Raw genomic sequence first — 22,239 nt, 5'->3', positions numbered from 1 at the left:
ACAAGAAACAAAGGTAACAAGAAACAAAGGTAACAAGAAACAAAGGTAACAAGAAACAAAGGTAACAAGAAACAAAGGTAACAAGAAACAAAGGTAACAAGAAACAAAGGTAACAAGAAACAAAGGTAACAAGAAACAAAGGTAACAAGAAACTAAGGTAACAAGAAAAAAAGGTAACAAGAAAAAAAGGTAAAAGGTAAGAAATATAGAACGATAGAAAAGTATAAAAAAGAGAAAAGTAACAGGAAAGAAAGGTAACAAGAAAAAAAGGTATCAGGAAAGAAAGGAAACAAAAAGAAATGTAACAAGAAAAAGGGTAAAAGGAAAGAAAGGTAGAAAGAAAGAAGCGTAACAAGGAAGAAAGGTAGTAAGAAAAAAAGGCAACAAGAAAGAAAGGTAGTAAGAAATAAAGGTAGTAAGAAAGAAAGGTAACAAGAAAGAAAGGTAGTTATCCATACATATATTAAGTAATAAACCACGAAACATATAACAGACAATTATACATTTTGTTCACATTTAACTGCTATACAATTAAAATCTGATCATGTTATCTATATCGTGGCTTAGGTTATGTTGGGTTTAAATCTAGGCCGAGCGCTGTGGCTATTAATCTAGGCCGAGCGCTGCGGCTAGTTTAACACTTTGTTTTTAATTTTAGATCAAATTTTTAGAACTCTAAAGAACATTACTTTAGGATTAGGCTTTGTTGCCCGATTACAATTACACTCTGCCCATGTTATCTATATTATAGGTGGGTAGGGCCTCTTCTTCAGGTGTAGTCGAGGTTTCGTGATTAAAAAAATATATTTCTGTTTAATCGGGCAAAATTACCATGATTTCAATACCTTGTACGTCCTCGGGGTGAACTGTTATTTATGAAGCCGGCCTCTTGTTCTTGTCTTATGCTGTTCTCCATAAAACTTCTGTTCTCTACAATACTCCTGTTCTCTAGAAGTCCTGCTTTCTTGTTATTTATCACCCTTTCACTAGGGCAGGGCGCCGTTAACCAGGAATAATCGTTTTTTAAATAACGAACAGGATTTTCCATAAACGTTTAGAAAGTTAACAAATACAGTTTTTCAAGAATCTGCAACGATCATAGCTTAAAGAACGTCTTGGACGAAAAAAAAAAGTTGTTTCTTTTGTTAACAATCAAGAACATGTTTTACTGTTAACTGTCTCACAATCAACCATCATTGACGACCTAAATGTTAACCAACAGTAAGAATCTCAGGCAATCACATCTATATATAAATTTAGCTTGTCTGTTTGTTTGCTTGTATCCATTAAACGCCAAAACGGCTGAACCGATCGGGCCCAAAGTTTCTGTGGGACCTCACGTGACCCCAGGGAAGGTTTATTATGAATGCTCAAAATTTTAAAAATTTGTGTTTAAAAGTTTTTTGTCAAATTTTGAAAATGCGCGAAAAAATCTTATGAAATCCGCAAACTTTTTTGTTGTTTTTGTTTTATACTGTACAAAGAGAAGATGCTCATAGATAAAGCCACAATTAAATGTTGAAATAGAAGATGGGCGCGAAGCGCGCTAAACGCCTAGCATTTCAAAAACTGAAGGAGATAAATCTTGAACGTTTAGTTTCTGGGGTGCAATGTTTTCAAGAGTTTATTTTTGATGATCTTGGGAAAATACTAAGAATAGGACATCAGAAGTCAAGTTTTTTTCATTCTTTTTGATACTTAAACACGACAAGTCATTTATTTACCCCTGAAAATCATAAATTTTCCCCAAATTCAGCGTATAAAATTCTAAAAACAATAGATCTGGTTGTTATTTATCACCCTTTCACTAGGGCAGGGCGCCGTTAACCTTTATACTGTACAAAGAGAAGATGCTCATAGATAAAGCCACAATTAAAAGTTGAAATAGAAGATGGGCGCGAAGCGCTCTAAACGCCTAGCATTTCAAAAACTGAAGGAGATAAATCTTGAACGTTTAGTTTCAGGGGTGCAATGTTTTCAAGAGTTTATTTTTGATGATCTGGAAAAAAAATTTAAAACAGGACATCGGAAGTCAAGTTTTTTTATTCTTTTTTGATACTTTAAACACGACAAGTCATTTATTTACCCCTGAAAATCATAAATTTTCCCCAAATTCAGCGAATAAAATTCTAAAAACAATAGATCTGGGCGAGAAATTAATCTTAAAAAAGGGGGGGGATGATTTTTTGAGATAATTTACACCCCTCCTAGTGCGGTTCAGAAAACCCTATTAAAGGGCCTCGTTAACGAACGTTTGTCAAAATTCAAGGTGCCCAGCCCTACCCTTCACTGTTTTCTACAATACTCCTATTCTCAAGAAGTCCTCCTCGCTGACTCTCATTCTTGTTTCCAGAGTTGATAACATTTTTGTTGCATTCCTCTCTGGGAACATAATCTGGAGAATATTTTATTTTAAAATGTACTTTAAGCGTAATTTCAAGTGACCCTCCATGCAAAGAGGGTAAAGCCAGATTTACAACGGTAGGTTTAACTAAACACCTTTGTGTGTTCGTCGTGTCCATAATATTAAAGTTACCTAAACGCCTGTAGTCAGCTGAAAATACCGGTGTGTGCACTGTGAAGTGTGCACGTACAGTCTCAACTCATTACAGCGCAGCACCCACCGGTATTTTTAGCTGACTACAGGCGTTTAAATAACTTCAAACATAAATTACGCTTACAGTCCCTTTAAATGTTTAGATTTTTACGGTCACTGTTAAAGGTAATAAATCAAATCAAATCAAATCACAAAGGGCGGGGATGACAATGAACTCCAGTAATAAAAACATGCAAAGTATGTTTCGACCACATCCCAATTTCCAACGCTTAATGTTACAAAAACTAACAAAAATTCAGTCATAACCACCGGAAGGAATGGCGTCTTTGTCCAATCTTCAGATTATTAATGCCACTAAAGATCTTGTATTTTGTCTCAGTTAGGACGGATACTTTGATGAATGTGTTCAGGGCCAATTTTCAGAGTTGCGAATTTTAAAATCCACCAAAGTGGCATTTCTATTCTTAAAGAGATAGTTAGCGTAATTTCAAGTAACTTACAGTAATAACCAGAAAACTCTGAAATAGTTTAACTAGACACTTTTTAAAACACTAATTAAGTAAAATGAGTGTGTTTAAACTGTACAATTGCTGTGTCCTGTGCTTATTGGACCATTTAAAGTCATATCTTCTGTCTGAAAGTTGTCTTCACATTTCAGAGTTTTCAGGTTATTACTGTACCATGTAAATTGATGGCAATGCCCGATTTACAACGGTACCACTGAATTAGAATTCCATGTTTTTGTGTTATAAACCTGTTTTTTTTATTTGTGGTTTCTCTGCTGAAGTGAATTGCATATTTCTTGCAGCTTTTACAAAAGACTTTTCGAGTCAGAAAAACGACGTTACCTTCCAAATTTTTATCAGGTAAAGGTACCGTTGTAAATCTGGCGTTGCCCTTTTTACCTGGAGGGTGAATAGAAATTACGTTTACAGCCCCTTTAAGATTTAATAAAGACGACTTTCATTCCACTGTAAACAAATCAGCGAAGGAAGTGCTTCATTTTCTTAAATTTTTTTTCAAATTTTACGCAATATTTTCAGAAAAAAGCGGAAAAAGCGTCGTCTTTGTTCAATGTTTTTTCAAGACCCATGATATTGCGGACTCCTATCCTATGCACTGCATGCAATAAACTTACCACTGAATAATTGTTGATGACTTGAATTGATTGATTGATTGATTGTGCTGATTACACTGTAGGGATGATCAATCCGTTCCTCCACATCCATCTTAAATAATTAGTTAATCATTGAATTAACTTGATTAAATCAACTGTTAAAATCAATTAAAACAAAATAACTGATCAATTTAATCAATAAATTAATTATTTAATAAAATCCATTAAGATAATTGTCAATTAAACAAAATACTTAAATTAATTCAATTAGTGTATTGCTAATTGATTAGTTGACAATTAAATCAATTATTGCATTTAATCAATTTATATTATATAAAATCAATTAGTTAGTTCTTTGATGAGATCTGAGAAATCAATCAATCAATTAGCTAATCAGTTAGCTAATTAGTTAATTGTTTAATTATAAATACAAATATAAAAACAAATAATAACGCTGTTTAAGATACACAGTAGGTCAAAATTCAGCAAAATTAAAGCATTACTTTCAGTTATAAATTCAATGTAGTTCACAGTGTTTATGATCCGGATCCGTTAGATCAAAACATTTTGGCTTCCTGGATCTAGATTCACAAAAATATGTGGATCCCCAGATCCAGATCCAAGGGGCAAAATATCAATAAAAGACTGAAGAAAAAAAAACTGAACTATCTTGTCGCTAAATGATTCATCAAGTTTTAGCATAAAAATTGAAAAATTTTCTTTTGTTATTATTAGTATCGTAATAATTCCAACCTGATCATGGTCAGGAGATGAATCCCTCTGGGTTCCGTAAGAATGCTCTTTGCTGACTGTCATTCCTTTAGTCTCTCCTTCATTTCCTTCATTTCCTTCTTTTCTTACTCCTTCCCCTCCTTCTTCTACTTCTCGTAATCTTTTTCCGATTCTTTTCAGTACTCTCCCGTTCCTCCATTTACTATCCCCTCTTCGTAACTCTTCATCATTTCCCGCATTTGGAACTTTTTTCTGAACTCTTCGACTCCCGCGTTTTGAAAGTTCTGGGATTAAAACCGGTTTTGGAACCAGTTTGGTGTTCAGCTGGGTAGCTGTGGCGTATCCGTGGTCACCGCTTCGGGTACAGTGTTTCCTGAAATAAAGAGACTGTTGATGTAGTTTCTAGTGTCCCGTAAGAGTTGCAAACCTGCTGGACTAAAAAAAAATTAGTTAAAGTAATTTTCAATTTGTTGTCGAGTCAGGCATTCCCGCTTAGAATAGACGCTTACAATTGAGCAGAGTGTCCCAAAAAATTCTGGTTTCGACAATTTTTATTTTTGTTCTCAAAATTATCAGACTCAGGAACAGTCAACAGAAGGAAAAGAAAAAAAGCAAGACGGAGGAAAACGATGACAAGAGCAAGAATCAAATCAGAATTTTTCTGTATCAACTGTATCCAATTTTTAAGATTAAAAACTCAAAAATAATAAATTTTTTAAAGAAAATATTATCAATCTCCGTTTTCTATAAAAGTAAGAAAATTAGGAGAAATTATAACTATTACTCGTGCATGTCACTCATTGGAATGTCACTCATTGAAATGTCACATAAATTAGATTTAAGGTGTCAAACCTTTACCAAATTTAAAAATCAACATGTCTCTGACAAAAAACAAAACAAAACAGAATTATGTTCCCAGAATGATTTTTTTATCAGTTTCAAAACAATTAGTGTTTAAAGATTTTCTTAAAAATACTGAAACTGTTTAAATTCAAATTTAAATTTTAGACAACTTAGAGTAAAACCCATAAAACTGTGGAAAAGGAAGATGTATTTTAATCTTACTCAAGTTATGATTTCAAATTGTCCACTGAACATGAAACACTGCATTAGTGCAGCCGTTCAAAGACACAATTAACTAAATAAGTTGGGTTTCAAGCCACTAGTTACATGCACATGTCGTCTTTCAAAGTTCATGGCCCTCACTTGTTTCCCTTCAGTCAGAAACACAGGTAAAAAAAACCTATTTTAAAATTGTGCATGGAACAATTTTAATTCTTACTTAGCTTGGATTCTTTTAGTTTTCTTCTCCGCATACGGGTGATCTCCCTTCCCAACAAATTGACTAGTCTGAACACAAACCAATTAATCAACAAACCAATCAATCAATTAAACAACTAATCAATTAATCAATCATATAATCAATTAATCAACCAACAAATCAATCCATCAATTAACTAATCAATAAATCAACAAACTAATCAACTAATCAAACAACTATTTAATCAATCAATCAATCAACTGATCAATCAACTATTTAATCATTGATCAACTAGTCAATCAACTATTTAATCAATTAATCAACTAATCAATCAAGCAACCAACTAACAAATCAATCAATTAACCAACCAATTAATCAAGCAAATAATCAATTAATCAGCTAACTTATCAATTATTTATCCGACTAATCAATTAATCAACCGACTAATTAATTAATCAACCAATTTATCAGTTATTCAAACAACTAATCAATTTATCAATCAACTTATCCATTAATCAATCAACTAATCAATTAATCAATCAACCAATCAATTAATCAATCAACTAATCAATTAATAAATCAACTAATCAATTAATCAACCATCAAATCATTAATTCAACCAACCTATTAACCAACTAACCAATCAGTTATTCAATCCATCGCCCAAGCAATCTATAAATTAATAGATCAACATATAAATATCTTAATCAATCATTTAATCAATCATTCTATCTATTGCCTAGTAAGTATGTCAGTATATCAATAAATCAATCAATCATTAAGTCGTTCAACCCATCTATCAATCATTCAATCCATCAATCAATCAATCATTCTACCCATCTGTCAATAGAGATATCATTTCATTAATTTGAGATTTTAACAATCATTTGTAGCACCAATTTTTTAAGAGGCGACTAGTTAATTGTTTCATTCCGCCATTTTTTCTATAAAATTCCGCAATTATGTTTAATTGACCAGCACCTGGTGCTGCGCTAGATGCTGACGTAGCTTCCACATAGAGGTCAGAACATCTCCACATCTATTGAAGGTAAGATTTGAATTGTTGCTGGGTCCAGTTTTGTCATCATACGAGATTTTTCAAAATTCAGTAAAAACATCAGTATTGTATTAAAAACAAATATAATCAGTTGTGTTTAAAAATTTTATGTATAGAAAATTTTTTTTTCAATAATTCCAAAATAATATTTATTTCTCAAAATTAGAAGGAAAAGTGAAGTTTTCTACAATTTTAAATCACCTGGGACATCGGTGGTGCTTTCTCAGATGCTTGGTATGTGTCAACTGTTCTACATGCTCACTAAATGCAAAAAATTTGTTTTAAAGGGACTGTCACCGTCATTTCAAGCGACCCCCCATAGGGGCATTCCTGTTGCACAACAAAACTCTTTATAAATCTTTATTTGAAAATCTGTTTAAAACAAATTTTTATAGGCTAAAAAAATCGAATTTTTTTAACCAGATTTTTTTTAAATTTTTTTTGTTCATGGGCAACGCCGGGCCTTTCAGCTATTGTATCATAAATCTATCATTGTATCAATATCAATCATATTAAGACTAGATTACACGGGAGACAGTATTATTTAAAGCATAATAAAACTCTGCGTCAAACATATTGTTCTGAGAGACAGTGCAAGTGTAAACCCAGGTTCATTTCAAGTACCGGGCCAAATTTTGACCATGATTCCCTTCTAGTGAAATTTATATTGTAAGGAAATGTAAATTTGTTATACTTAATTTATAACAACCTGAGGAGTTTGAAGGTTGTAAACTCTTCACTGCAATGCCAACAGAGCAGGGGTAAACCATATCCGGAGGTTTGCACCGTCTCCTCCAGCTGTTCTAAAACAGGGTCCAGACCTTTAGCGCCACCTGAACCTCGGGATTCTGCCACTAGAGCTCCGACTAAACTTCGGGAATCAGCCGCTAGAGCGCCACCTGAACTTCGCGATTCGGCCGCTAGAGCTCCAACTAAAGTTTGAGATTTGGCTGCTTGAGAGCCATCCAAACCTTGGGATTCAGCTGGAGGAACACGTGTCAACGAAACTGAGTTTTGAACAGGGTTCCTTTCATCGACTACATCCTCACCATAGGAAATATTCTGAACTGATTCTGGTTCCAGGAGTTGAGAATCCGGGAGAATAAAAACTTCAGGTGGATTACTTGAAACTGGCGCATTTTCAGATTCATTTTGCGGATTTATTGAGAGAGAACGATTTTCCAAAATTCCTTCCATCTGTTTAGTCTGGTTTAGTTGAATATCTGCAGGAATCGTTAAACTACAGTCAGTGTCCCCAATTTGATAACTTTGTGAACCTCTGCTTGTTCCAGAATTTTCTAGAATTTGTTTTCTACGTCGTGTAACTTGAACCTGAAGCAGGGATTGCTGAGGGTCATCCTGAGAAGAGGTGATGAAGGAGTGCAGCTCAGGAGGGGGGTTGAGAGGTTGTAGGTCTGAATTGGAGTTGAGAGACTGCAGGTCTGGATTAGGGTCGAGAGATTGCAGCTCAGGAGGGGGGTTAAGAGATTGAAGCTCAGAAGGCAAAGAACTGGAAGTTCTTAAACCAGTGATATGAACACTGTTGAGAACAGATATGTTCATGGTTATGTTTAAAGTGTCCAAAAGATGGTTCAACCTTAAGTAATATCAAGAATTAGTTCTAAAACTTTGGTCGTTTCTAAAAAAAATCATATTTCCTCCTTAAAACCATATAACCTCCAAAAAAACATATTTCCTCAAAAAAAAAATATTTCCTCAATAAAATCCTATTTCCTCAATAAAATTATATTTCTACAAAAAATCATACTTCCTCCTTAAAATCATACTTCCTCCTTAAAATCATATTTCCTCCTTAAAATCATATTTCCTCCTTAAAATCATATTTCTTCTGAAAATCATATTTCCTACAAAAAATCATATTTCCCCTATAAACTCATATTTGCTCAATAAAATCAATATCCTCAATAAAATCAATATCCTTGATAAAATGATATTTCATTGAAATAAAAACATATTTTCTCCATTTAATCATGTTTCCTCCATTAAATCTTATTTCCTTAAACAATAATGTCTCCTCAAAAAATCAAATTTCCCCTTAAAAATCATTTCTTCCTCAAAAAAAACCCAAATATATTTTCTCTCAAAAATCATATTTCCTTAAAAAATTCATATTTTCTTTAAAAAATCATATTTCCTCTAAAAATGATATTTCCTCCATAAAATAATATTCAGTTTACACAGACTTTTCTAACATTGTAAACGATGAGAGGGAAGAGTGGTAATTTTAAAGTAAATAAATATCCCTGAAAAATATCTCTACGAAATGAAAAAAAGCTCTTTTTTGTATGATTCTCGATTTCCTGGAGATCTCATCGCCGGAGAGAAGAACTGCTGAACCATAGAGGAGTTGACACATAGCAGTTAGGGTCAGGGAGTCAGCTTCAGGTAATAGGATAGTTTGCTAGATAGATAAATATATTAATTAAAAGCTAGATTGATAGGTATATATAAAGGAATAAATAGTAAAATAGAGAAATGAAGGATATCAAATTAAGAATATAGAATGAAGATGGATATAGAAAGGTAGATAGATAAACAGAGAGGTAGATAGATAAATAGATACAGATAATTAGATAGCATAGAAAGTCTGTTAGATATACAGATACCTGTAGTTGTGGTGTTGATATGGTGCTAAGGATACTGGATAATAAAGGGCTTGCAGTGCAGAGAAGAATACTGTGAATACTAGAATATAGGATACTGTTACTAGAATATACTAGAATATAGTATACTGTTACTAGAATATACTAGAATATAGGATACGGTAACTAGAATATACTAGAAAGTTAAATTAGTTTTGTTAACCATACGCTCTGAATAACTTTATGGTCAAACTAGTCTTGTTAACCATTCACTCTGAATAACTTTATGGTCAAATTAGTCTTGTTAACCATTCACTCTGAATAATTTAACAGTCATATTAGTCTTGTTAACCATACGCTCTGAGTAACTTTATGGTCAAATTAGTCTTGTTAACCATGCAACCTGAATAAATTTATGGTCAAATTAGTCTTGTTGACCATACACTTTCAATAACTTGTCGGTCAAATTAGTTTTGTTAACCATACGCTCTGATAAACTTAACAGTAAAAATAGTCTTTGTTAATCAGACGCTCTGAATGATTTGACGGTCAAATTATATAGTCATATCAACCAGTAGCTAAAAAGCTGAAATTAGAATAATAGAAATTAGGAATATGTAAGTTACCTAACAGGGTCTCCAGATTTAGGAAAAAGAACAACATCAGTATGAAAATGGTCTCCCAGGTCCTAATGTGGAAAAAAAATAATTTTACCAAAAGAATTCAACATTGCTTGAATCAAACTATTGGTTGGTTGTTTCCAGGCGTAAAGAACTGCACAAGCTTTATATCTTACAAAGAATCAAAGAGTATTAAAACTAAAACTATTTTGGTTCAGACTGCAGTAGATATACTTAGAGACTTATAAACATCGTAAACTAAGTTCTCTTCAACCTGAACCGGTGCACAAGAGAAGTGGTTGAACTACATGTTCTTACTATTTAATAAATTTGGTCCTTGTTCACGCATACTTGGGTAGCTTTAAGATCAACCCTCATTGATTGATTGACTGAAAGATATCTGGTAGAGCTAGGATATTTACCTGAAATCCATATTCCATTATATCCGTCAGGTTGCTGGGTCGAACAAAATTCATTAGTAGCTTGTCTGAGCATAGAGAACCTTAACACAGTCAATCAATCAATCAATCAATCAACCAACCAATCAATCAATCAATCAGCTAATCAGTCAATCAGTCAATTAGTCAATCAATCAATAAACCAACCAACCAACCAATTAATCAAAAAAGTATTTTGCAGTTTTTTTATTAACGTAAGTATCTACCAGCCGGATTAATGTAGAGGTATGCATAATTTAAGGGAAAAATAAAAAAATAAGTAAAAGGTATTGGAATAAGGAGAGNAAAATAGCGCATGTTATTGAATTCTTAAAAACTAGTTTATATTGGAGTATTCAACTTTATGAATACCTAGCCGGGATGGAAGGCTAAATGAAGGATGAACTGCCATTTTGAAAAATTGTGAGCTGGTCTTCAGTCTTATTTCTCAAATGCCCGAAAGTCTAAATCATGTTGATTGTGCCACCATTTTGAATAAGGTGGATTTTGGCGCCATTTTGAACCACGTGGTTTGTGCCACCATTTTAAATTAGGCAAACTTTGGTGCCATTTTTAAACAAGAGCACTGCCATTTTATCACTTAGGTTAACCGCCATCTTAAATCTGCAAATACATGAGCTGAAATCAATGATATTGTGATCCTATTTCTAGGGATACGAGATTGAACGATGGGTTTAATTAAGTTTAATGACAGAAGATCGACAACTAAGCATTAAAGTTAAATAAACACAGAACTACAACAGACTAGTCTTCTATTCAACATCTGAAGCAAAGATACATTGAAGTTTTTTATCATTCGTTAAATTCTGAATCTAAATCAGAAACAGGTTTGTTATAAATCATTTTTATTCCAGAACACTACAATAAGAATTTTTAATGAAAAAAATATTACATATTTGAAATAAATGTTTTCAATGCACTCTTCCCCTTAGAACAATGAGTTTCCCAGCTTAAACGTTGGTTTGTATTCAGGGCCACCCCAGGAAGGAGCAGATCCGGCCTGAGATTATTATTTTTTTTTATGAATTTTTAATGTATATTTTTTCCTAAAAACATCCTCCATAAGGAACGTAACATTTTTTCTCCACTAAGTAGGGAAATCATCAACAAGAGCTTTAAAATTGTTCCATTAAAATTTTTCCAGTCAAGCAACAAAAATCAGCTTTATTATTTTAACATTGATATTTCAATTTGTTTCTGGGTTTCATATTTTCCCGGAAAAGGGAAACTTACTTAAAAACCATTAGTTCTCCATTCTGCGTAAAACTGTTTAAATTTACTAAATAAAGCATATAGATTAAAATGGTTCTGAAAAGTCGATAAAAAAAAATAGATAAGGTCCCAAAAAGTCAAAAAAAGAAAAAAAGAAAAGGTCCCAAAAATCCAAAAATAAAATAGAAAAGGTCCAAAAAAGTGACTATATAAAAGAAGAGGTCCCAAAAATAAACGAGAAGGTCACAAATAAAAAGACATCGTATTGACCGATGATATTCTAAACTATATGATTATCAGCTACTTTTCGCTGCACTCTCCAAAAATGTTACGAAATAATTATGTGCAATAAGCCTTTAGCAAACAAACAAACTTTACGCCTTTAAAAATTGACCAACAATTGACTTTTCATCTGAATCCAATATCAAATATTTAATCTCAAAAGTAATAAATTTATTAAAACGATCAATCAATCAGTTACTCATTTATGCAATCGATTGTTCAATCAATCAAAATCAATTTAAAAATTTAAAAATTTAACAACCAACTTGATAAGTTGATCATTTTCAATTGAATTAAAATAGCCTGGTTAAAAGAGAATGTAGTCATGATTTCATGCGAACTTCCATTTAGAATGGTATGTTAGATTCACAATGGTACTCTCAATCCTTATTTCTGATCAACAATGAGGAATATATGAAAAACAGTTAAATTCTGACAATTCCTTCTATGTCTCTGCTGCATAAATCCGCAAGTCACGATTAAATACGCTACTCAATAAATGGAGGTTCACTTGAAATCACTTCTACAATCTCTTTAAGAAAATATTTGACACTTACACGAGGGCCCACTGTTTGTATGTAAGATGAGCGAAACTCATTTTTCCTCTGAAATATTTTCTCTTTTTATTTAATGCTAGCTGAAGTGCCCGGCGTTACCCGTGGAATTTTAAAAATCAAAATTTTAAAAAATATCAATTTTTTTAAGAAAAAAAATCGAATTTTTGAAGAAACCCCAGGGGGAACTCAAGGTTTCCATCGAAAACTTTCAGCACATTCGGTCCAGCCATTTGGCCAGCTATAGGGAACCTATATACGAATGTCTTGTTTTATTATATAGATAAATAAACCATCATTTATAAGACTGTCCAGATTATTTCGTTTCCGATCTTTAATTAAAAAAAAACCATACACGGTGTATTCTATTTTGGAAAACGATTTTTAAATTTTCTACTCCATGTTGGACTAAAAGTCTACAATTTGAAATTACCCAGGCTTTTAGCCTTAAATACACAGTTAAAATCTTGAACATAAGAGTAGGTGAATATAGATAAATATAATTTATATATATGTATGATATATATAGTTGTCTAGTAGTTGATGTTCATAGTGTAGAAGCCTGACTTTTAGTTATAAGAAAATATGATTTTGTCCTACATGTTAAAATTAGAATTGAGTTTGCATAAATGCGCAAACAGTTTTGACCTACTGACCTCCTGATACCGCCTGTATACTAAAAACCTACTTGCCTCCTAATACAGTCGGAGGACTGGGGACCTACTGACCTCCTGATACAACCTGTACAGTTACACTAATGACCTGCTGACCTCCTGATACAGCCTTGGGACTGGGGACCTACTGACGTCCTGGAACAACCTGTATACTAAGGACCTACTGCCCTCCTGGTACAGCCTGTAAAGTGTATACTAAGGACCTACTGACCTCCTGGTACAGCCTGTATACTAAAGACCTACTGACCTCCTGATACAGCCTGGGGACTGGGGACCAGATTGACAGCATGAAAAGGTGTAACAGCAGCCAGTATTCTCCTCTTTACGCTTACAGCAGGAATATTGAACCTAGTGTTTAAACCAGAACATTTTTTTACAATTATTTTTTATCAAATATCAATCCAAAATTGTACAAAATTGTCTTAATGGAATTGCAGTTTTCCATTTTATAACTTTTTCCCACTTGTACCACTCCTACCCAAACCTGGCATGAAAACCCTGTAGAAAAATCTTTCCATTTTATAATTAACATTGTGAACACAAACCCGACTGAAAGTTTTCCCCTCAGTTACAATTATGAAAAGCTTTGGATCATTTTAAGAGTATTCTGAATCCATACTGGTATAATTATCATGTTATTAAAAAGGCAACCTGTCATTAAATGGATTCTTTTCTTTTAATCCTTACCTTTACAAGTCAACATATAACTCTGAATGATGTATAAGAAAATGGTTGGGCAAAAAGAGTTGGGAACTTAAGAAGTTTTGGAAGAGGGGGAGAGAGGTCTATGCAAAAATGTAACAATAGTTTTAAACTAGTAGTAAATCATTAAATATATGCAGCGCTACATAGTTTCAGTAAAGGGGGAATCCTAGTGCATAAAAAATGTTTAAAGTCCCTGACAACCCGTTGAAAATTTCTCCGCCCCACAACAGCTGAATATCTCTTTATATGGTGAATCTAAATATCCACAGGCATACCAAGATAACCCTGCCAGACCTGCAGTAGCTAGACCTAAACATTGAATTTAAAAATACAATCAAATTCACAGAGCTTATTTAAAAAAATAATTTTAGATAATTGTTCCTGTGAAGTGGATTCAGAATTGCAAAGTTTTAACAATTTGTGATGTTGGTGTTTTGATTATAGGCAAATTGTAAGGTTGGGCGATTTGTTTTCGGGTGTTGTGTGTAATTTTGGGAGTTTTATTTTTGCACTTTTATTTATTGAACATTTTGTTTTTGGCATTTTGTATCCATTTCATACCTGTAGTTATATCTAATGCCCCTATAATTGGAGACACTGCTCCCAATGTATTCCGTACTGTCTCACATTGCTGAAATCAATAGGGAATGTCAACATACTTTAAAGTAACTTTTTATTAAGTATCATTTTTTGACATTTAACTTAGATAAAATTGATCATGCAAGAATTGAGTTAGCTATCTATCTATCTATTTATCTATCATGACTCCCCAATAACACAAGTGTTACCAGGTAGACACTCCTCCCAGCAACCCAGTGCCCCCTTAAAAGGTTGGAGAAACCATTTGCAACTGATAATCATAAACAAGATTTTCTTTGGTGGAGTGGACAAGCGCTGACTATGCTGAGTAGACAGATACAAAGTTTTCATCAGTTGGGAATAATTGTTCTTGCATAATAAAAAAATAAAATTGTATCATTTGAAACAACTGTGTTTAATTTATTAACAAAAACAACTTCTTTAAATATTCATAAAAACGTTCTTTCAGTCCAATGAAAATTCTCCTCAGTATTGAACTTCCCCCTCCTCCATCCCAACCTCAAAACTGTTCATCATAGGTAAATAGGTATGAGAAAATGTAAAACAAAACCCTTAAGTGCCATTTAACATTTTTTTAAATCCCCAATACAGTATGGGCTAAGGCTATATTTTTGATTATTTTCTATCTTAAGAAGTAAATTTAACAAATTTCAACCAAACTTGCGCAATATTTACGTTGAAATTACGTATCATTTACGTTGAAATTACATAATATTTATGTAGAAATTACACATTATTTACGTTGAAATTACATAATATTTACGTTGAAATTACATAATATTTACGTTGATATTACGTATTATTTACTTTTAAATTACGTATTATTTATGATGAAATTACATAATATCTATTTTGAAATTACATAATATTTACGTTGAAATTACGTAATATGGTGAATAGGGTAACCTTGAGTAGAAGTAGTACTGGTATTTATGTACCTTGTTAGGTCCCCCAGTGAGCTTGAGTATACCAGGATGAATTGCTTCAAGGGAAAGAGGATGATATCCAGACAATTCTTCAGGATGATAGTTCCTGACAAGAGAAAAAACCTTTAAGATCAAGAATCAAGGATTAAGGATTTAAGATCAATAATACATCATGGATCTAAAATTTTAGATCAAGGATCAAGGATTTAGGAATCAAAATAAAGAATGAAGATCACAAATCAAGATTTGATGAATTAAGATCAAAAATGAAGATCAAGATCAAGGATCAGGATTTTAGATCTAGAATGAAGATCACATATGAAGCATTGACGAATTAAGATCAAGAATAAAGATCAAGATCAAGGATCTAGGATTTAAGAAAGGAAAATCAAAAGATTTGAGGTTTTTTGTTCCTTTCCTTAGTTTTCCTTTATGTACAAAAGTTTGCTCAAGATGACAGAAATCAGGAAGTAGTCGCTTATCCCCTGAAGTAAAGAACACAGTACAATAAATTAAGTACAACTCTCAGTGCAGTACAATACAACTTTACAGAACAGTAAAGCAAAATAAAACACCACAAACTTCAGTAAAATACAACTTTGCAGTGCAGTACAGTACAATATTGCAGTACAGTAAAGAACAAAAAATTCACTTCAGACTGAATAAAGTACAATATAGTTTATTTTGCAATAAAACTTGACATGGCAGTATACCTTTAAAAATCAACTTTAAAGTACAATCAATCAGACTTTAAAGGGACACATCGCAATCCTATCACAACTATACAATACATTACAATACATTACAATACAACACTACAGTATAATACGGTAAAGTACAGTGAAATGCAATATTACAACATCAAAATATATTTCAATTCAACATGGCAGTCAAGGGTGTAATATAACAAAACTACATACAAAGCCAGGGGTAAAAGTATTTTTTCCTCACAATCTACCAGAGTTATAATTTTTACCCACTATAGTAAAAATGTCTATTTTTTGCCGAATTGTTGAAGAAATTAAATGAATTTTCAGATTACAAATAGAAAAAATTGCCATACAGTCATCTTTCTCCTAAGATATTTGGAAATAAACATTCCTGATATACAGGGGAGTTTTATATACATTTTAAAGCTATTTTATCTAAAACTTTACCTATCTATCTGTTCCACCAATTCAGAATCCGTCACTAAAAGTCTTTCCTTTCTTTCCTACTCCAAACCAAATATATAATCAGAAAGATACATTTAGAGAAAATGAGGGAAACAATATTTATAAATCCGCAAACCGCAGTAATTCAAAGCTCTTAACAGGTTATACCTCCGGAAATTAAACTTTGCCAATCATTTCATAAATTGTACGAAATGTTTGAAAATAATTTTTAACAAAAATTCTGATAAGTGATTACTATTCCTGGGGAGATAAATTTGTGAGTTTAGCCAGCGTTTCTGCTGGTATCTTCTCGTCTTGAAAAAATTTAAGTTATTGAACAATTATTTAACTTATTATTTAATTATTTAAGAATTATTTAACTTATTATTGAATTATTTAACAATTATTGGAAAATCATTTTTTAGAAGGAATTGACGGGAACTTTGAAAACTGAAAAGACAACAGTCAGGAAAAGGAGCACAAGGGAAAGAGGAAAAAGAGATGGGTTTCAAGAAATACATGAAGATTGAGAAATATGAAAGGGACAGAGGTCGAAGGGGTGAAGAAATAAGAAAGGAATTAGAGAGGTGAGAAAGAGTGAGGGGGGAGGGGACACTGACAGAGGGAGGGGGACTCTGACAGAGGGGGGGGACAATGACAACANGGGGAAAGAACATTAACAGAGGGGTGAAGGCTCTACCTAAATATGTGAACCCAAGAACCTGGAGATTACTGAGTTCACCGGCGTAGTACTTAGCTGCCTCTACGGCACCTTGGCTTCCCTAGATCAATCAATCACTCAATCATTCAATCAATCAATCAATCAATCACTCAATCATGTATTATTTCCTAGATAGCGTTTTGCTTTATCTTCAACACTTAAAAACATGAAAAAATGTCGTGAAAATCAGCTGATTTAAAAAAAAATGAAATTTTGGACGGTTTTGAAAACAATACAAAAAAACATACAAACCTAAAAATTATTGAGAGAAAGAAGATTTTTTTTTCAACTGTAAGAAAGGGCGCGGAGCGGCACAGATTTTACCTGTTGTAGATTATAACTGCCAGGCTGTTTCACAACAATTATCACATTATTCCAGATATCCATATCTTTAAAGAGAGTGTTCGCGGAAAATTATCATTCCAAATTAAAAACCTTAAATTACAGAAACATCAAATAGAAAAAAGTACCAATCGATCATAAATCAGATTTGATTTTAATTCATCTAAGAAAATTTATTTAAAATGTTTGCTAACAGTCCCTTTAAATTGATTTATAAAATCAGACTGATGTCGTAGTCGGGCATCCTTCCTCTCCTTACATAGTTCAGCGCTCAATCAATCAATTATTTAGCCAATCCATCAATCAATCAATCAATAGGCTGAATAATTAATTTATCAATCAATCAATGATGAATTAAACATTTTCTCATTTAATCAATGAACTATTCGATCCACCAACTAATCACTTGATCAAACAATCAAATAAATAAAGTTAGAAAAGCGATATTTTTAATGATGGAACATGTACCCGAGATATTTATCAATAAACAGGCCAATCAAACCAATCAATTAATCAATCGATTAGTTACTCAATTACTCAACTAAACCATTAATTAATTAATTTTTCATGACTGTACATTTGTTGAACTATGCCTGAGAGCTAACAGTCCAGATTATAGCTTTCACTTTCAACAATCCTGAATATAAAAAAATAAACCCATCAGTAAAATAATTTTATGATAAAAAATTTTCTTTCTTATTTAATGAATTTTTTACCATATGTACCGTGTCACTGTCAACCATGTGAACCGTGTTAACCGTGACAACCGTGTGGAGTTGTGGACTTTGTGTTTTGTGTGTACAGTGTGTACAGTGTGTACTGTGAGTACTGTTTGTACTATGTGTACTGTATGCACTCTGATTAATGTGATTAATGTGTGTATCTCTTTATATTCTGTGTACTGTATGCACTGTGTATACTGCGTGTATTGCATGTACAATGTGTACTCTTTATGTTCTGTTTACTGTGTGTATTGTGTGTACTGTGTATACTGTTTGTACTGTGTATTGCCTGTACTATGTGGCCTCTGTATACTCAGTGTACTATGCATATTCTGTGTGTACTGTGTATTGTCTGTACTATGTGTACTCTGTATACTCAGTGTACTCTGTTTATTCTGTGTACTGTTTGACCTCTAACCCTGGGATTGCATGAAGGTGAGAAGCTCCTGGAAGGATTCAGAATCTGAACGTTGAAATGAATCATCATATCCTGCAGTACAATGTTTGTTTACTTTTCTGCAGTACATTAATTGTTTAATATACTGCAGTAAAATATTTGTTCACTTTTCTGCAGTACAGTATATGTTAATCATTCTTAAAAGTGTTTTTTCAATTTCTTTTAGTGTCCTAAGTTCATTAAAATTCAATGATGGAGAAAAAACTTTGTTAGATGTTGGAACCCAGATTACATTTTTGTTTACAAAGTGCCTTGTGACGTGACACCGTGTACTGCAGATGATTGTAAACAGAAACATAACAAAACATTCCTATGGTGTCAATCCAAACAGGAAATTTGGAACCTCTGAAAAAATATTTTTTTAATATTTCNACAAATCGATACATAGCGGCTTTTCTAGAAAACTTCGCAATTGGTATGTACAATTGCTTATGAATCGATATTTTTTATTTTTTTTTTTTCACAAAATTAAGTTTTTTGTATTTTTTTCAAAAAAAGCCACATTTTTATCCTGTGATTTGGTAAAATAAGCCTCAGTCGGCGATATTCAACTAGGAATGCTAGGGGCGCTACAGAAGTTCTTGAGAATGATGAATGATAAGAGTAATAATAATGATACCTTGAGTCTGGTACTGCCTGAACTTGTCTTGTTGCAGAATTAGGTTTATCACTGACTTTAACACTCTGTCCTGTCAGCGGAGAGTTCTTCATATTAAAGGGGTACAAATTTAGTTGAAAATTACCTGACCCCCTCGCTTTATATATATCCTTTTTTTCTATACGTTAAAAATATTTGTATCATTTTTTCAGTTTTTCAAGAAGTATAAAAATAACCAGACTTTGAAGTAAGAAGTGTATAAAAATAACCAGACTTAGAAGTAAGAAGTATAAAAATAACCAGACTTTGAAGAAAGAAGTGTATAAAAATAACCAAACTTTGAAGTAAGAAGTTGAAGTGTATAAAAATAACCAGACTTAGAAGTAAGAAGTATAAAAATAACTAGACTTTGAAGTAAAAATATAAAAATAACCAGACTTTGAAGTAAAAAGTATAAAAATAACCAGACTTTGAAGTAAAAAGTATAAAAATAACCAGACTTTGAAGTAAGAAGTGTATAAAAAAAACCAGACTTAGAAGTAAGAAGTATAAAAATAACCAGACTTTGAAGTAAGAAGTGTATAAAAATAACCAGACTTTGAAGTGAGAAGTTGAAGTGTATAAAAATAACCAGACTTAAAAGTAAGAAGTATAAAAATAACTAGACTTTGAAGTAATAAGATTATAAAAATAACCAGACTTTGAAGTAAAAAGTATAAAAATAACCAGACTTTGAAGTAAAAAAGTATAAAAATAACCAGACTTTGAAGTAAAAAGTATAAAAATAACCAGACTTTGAAGTAAGAAGTGTATAAAATAACCAGACTTTGAAGTAAGAAGTATAAAAATAACCAGACCTTGAAGTAAGAAGTATAAATAACCAGACTTTGAAGTAAAAAGTATAAAAATAACCAGACCTTGAAGTAAGAAGTATAAAAATAACCAGACTTTGAAGTAAGAAGTATAAAAATAACCAGACCTTGAAGTAAGAAGTATAAAAATAACCAGACCTTGAAGTAAGAAGTAGAAAAATAACCAGACTTTGAAGTAAGAATTTGAAGTAAGAAGTATAAAAATAACCAGACCTTGAAGTAAGAAGTATAAAAATAACCAGACTTTGAAGTAAGAAGTGTAATAAAATAACCAGAATTTGAAGTAAGAAGTATAAAAATAACCAGACTAGAATTTGAAGTAAGAAAAGGGGGAATTTACAAGTTTAATCATCTTTTCATTATTTTCTCAGTCAAATATCTCAAAAAGAAACAGAAAAGAGTTTTGAAGTTTTCAAAAAAAAAATACATCTTCTTGTGAAAAGCCTCTATCCTGTATACTTGGAAATTGTTGAGGACTTCCCAGTCCCTAAAAATCATTTAAATTGGTTAAAGGGACCGTCCTTGTAATTTCAAGTGAGCCTCCATTTACTCCGATTCACTCTTTACACCTCTGTCTGAATTAAGGTAGCCATGTTTTTTATTATTTTGAAAACTAATTAATTTAAATTTTCACCTCTAGAAAATGACAAATNCAAGTGAACCTCCATTTACTCCGATTCACTCTTTACACCTCTGTCTGAATTAAGGTAGCCATGTTTTTTATTATTTTGAAAACTAATTAATTTAAATTTTCACTCTAGAAAATGACAAATACCACATATTCTAATAAATCAGATAAAAGTTTAAAGGGTACCTTTGCGAATCAGGCATGCCCCTCCTTCAATGAAGGTTCACTTGAAAAAACTTTAAATAAAATACAATTTGAAAATTGAAAAGAATAAAATTAGAATTTGAATTAGAAGCGACTAAGAGACGAATTTTCGAAAAAAATTTTATTGGTCGGACTAAAAAGAGATATCCTTGTCGGATTCCAAATTATGCGGATTATTGCTTTCTGAAGGATTAACAAGAGTTTTCTGGNTAACGATAGGATTATTGCTTTCTGAAGGATCAACAAGCGGATTAGTGCTTTCTGGAGGATTAACATGCGGATTAGTGCTTTCTAGAGGGATTAACAATCGTATTAATGCTTTCTGAAGGATTAACAATCGGACTAGTGCTCTCTGAAGGGATTAACCAGGGGATTCGTGCTTTCTGAAGGAATAAAAAAGCGGATCAGTGCTTTTCGGAGGGATTAACAAGCGGATTAGTGCTTTCTGAAGGGATTAACGATAGGATTATTGCTTTCTGAAGGATCAACAAGCGGATTAGTGCTTTCTGGAGGATTAACATGCGGATTAGTGCTTTCTAGAGGGATTAACAATCGTATTAATGCTTTCTGAAGGATTAACAATCGGACTAGTGCTTTCTAAAGGGATTATCATTCGGATTGGTGCTTTCTAAAGATTAACGAGTGGATTAGTGCTTTCTGAAGGGATATACAATCGAATTAGTGCTTTCTGAAGGGATTAACGAGTGGATTAGTGCTTTCTGAAGGGATAAACGAGTGGACTAGTGCTTTCTGAAGACATTAACAAGCGGATTAGTGATTTCTGAAGGGATTAACAAGCGGATTAGTGCTCTGAGGGGATTAACAAGCGGATTAGTGCTCTCTAAAGGGATTAACAAGAAAACTAGTGCTTTCTGAAGGGATTAACAAGCAGATTAGTGCTTTCTGAAGGATTAACAAGCGGATTAGTGCTTTCAGAAGCATTAACAAGCGGATTTGTGCTTTCTGAAGGATTAACAAGCGTACGGTTTAAGGGGTACCGTTGTAAATCGAGCATTGTCATCTTGGCATGGTGGCTTACTTAAAATTACGCTTACCGTGTCAAACTTTAATGAATTTAAGCCGCGTCTCAAATCCCCCGAAAACCGGTTTCAATTGAGCGCCGGCTTAAATCTTGAAAAATTGAATATAGTTTTAAGTGGAACCAATCATATTTGAGCCGCGG

The 22,239-nt window shown here is 32.6% G+C and overlaps 2 protein-coding genes across 2 annotated transcripts; both read right to left on the bottom strand.

The window, feature by feature from the left end:
* Positions 1-823: 823 nt before the first annotated feature.
* Positions 824-11,168, bottom strand: LOC111710555 (uncharacterized). Its single transcript, XM_023484661.1, has 13 exons — positions 10,757-11,168; positions 10,370-10,449; positions 9,954-10,015; positions 9,352-9,430; positions 9,046-9,146; positions 7,434-8,321; positions 6,926-6,985; positions 6,649-6,706; positions 5,689-5,756; positions 4,428-4,779; positions 3,696-3,786; positions 2,284-2,395; positions 824-986 (listed from the first exon to the last, which is right to left on the bottom strand). The coding sequence occupies exons 1-13, from the start codon at positions 10,794-10,796 to the stop codon at positions 839-841; spliced, it is 2,139 nt and encodes a 712-aa protein (XP_023340429.1). The 5' UTR covers positions 10,797-11,168; the 3' UTR covers positions 824-838.
* Positions 11,169-15,776: 4,608 nt separating this feature from the next.
* Positions 15,777-19,465, bottom strand: LOC111710537 (uncharacterized). The gene is made up of 10 exons (XM_023484642.1): positions 19,374-19,465; positions 19,065-19,099; positions 18,716-18,787; positions 18,169-18,212; positions 17,775-17,829; positions 17,558-17,622; positions 17,213-17,294; positions 16,774-16,826; positions 16,516-16,571; positions 15,777-15,843 (listed from the first exon to the last, which is right to left on the bottom strand). Exons 1-10 carry the CDS (start codon positions 19,463-19,465, stop codon positions 15,837-15,839), a joined length of 561 nt encoding a protein of 186 aa, XP_023340410.1. The 3' UTR covers positions 15,777-15,836.
* Between the last annotated feature and the right edge of the window lie 2,774 nt (positions 19,466-22,239).

The sequence above is a fragment of the Eurytemora carolleeae genome, unplaced genomic scaffold (genome assembly GCF_000591075.1).
Source record: "Eurytemora carolleeae unplaced genomic scaffold, Eaff_2.0 scaffold490, whole genome shotgun sequence".
Taxonomy (NCBI): domain Eukaryota; kingdom Metazoa; phylum Arthropoda; class Copepoda; order Calanoida; family Temoridae; genus Eurytemora; species Eurytemora carolleeae.
Note: the sequence above shows the minus strand (reverse complement) of the source record. Positions and strands in the feature narration are given on the sequence as shown.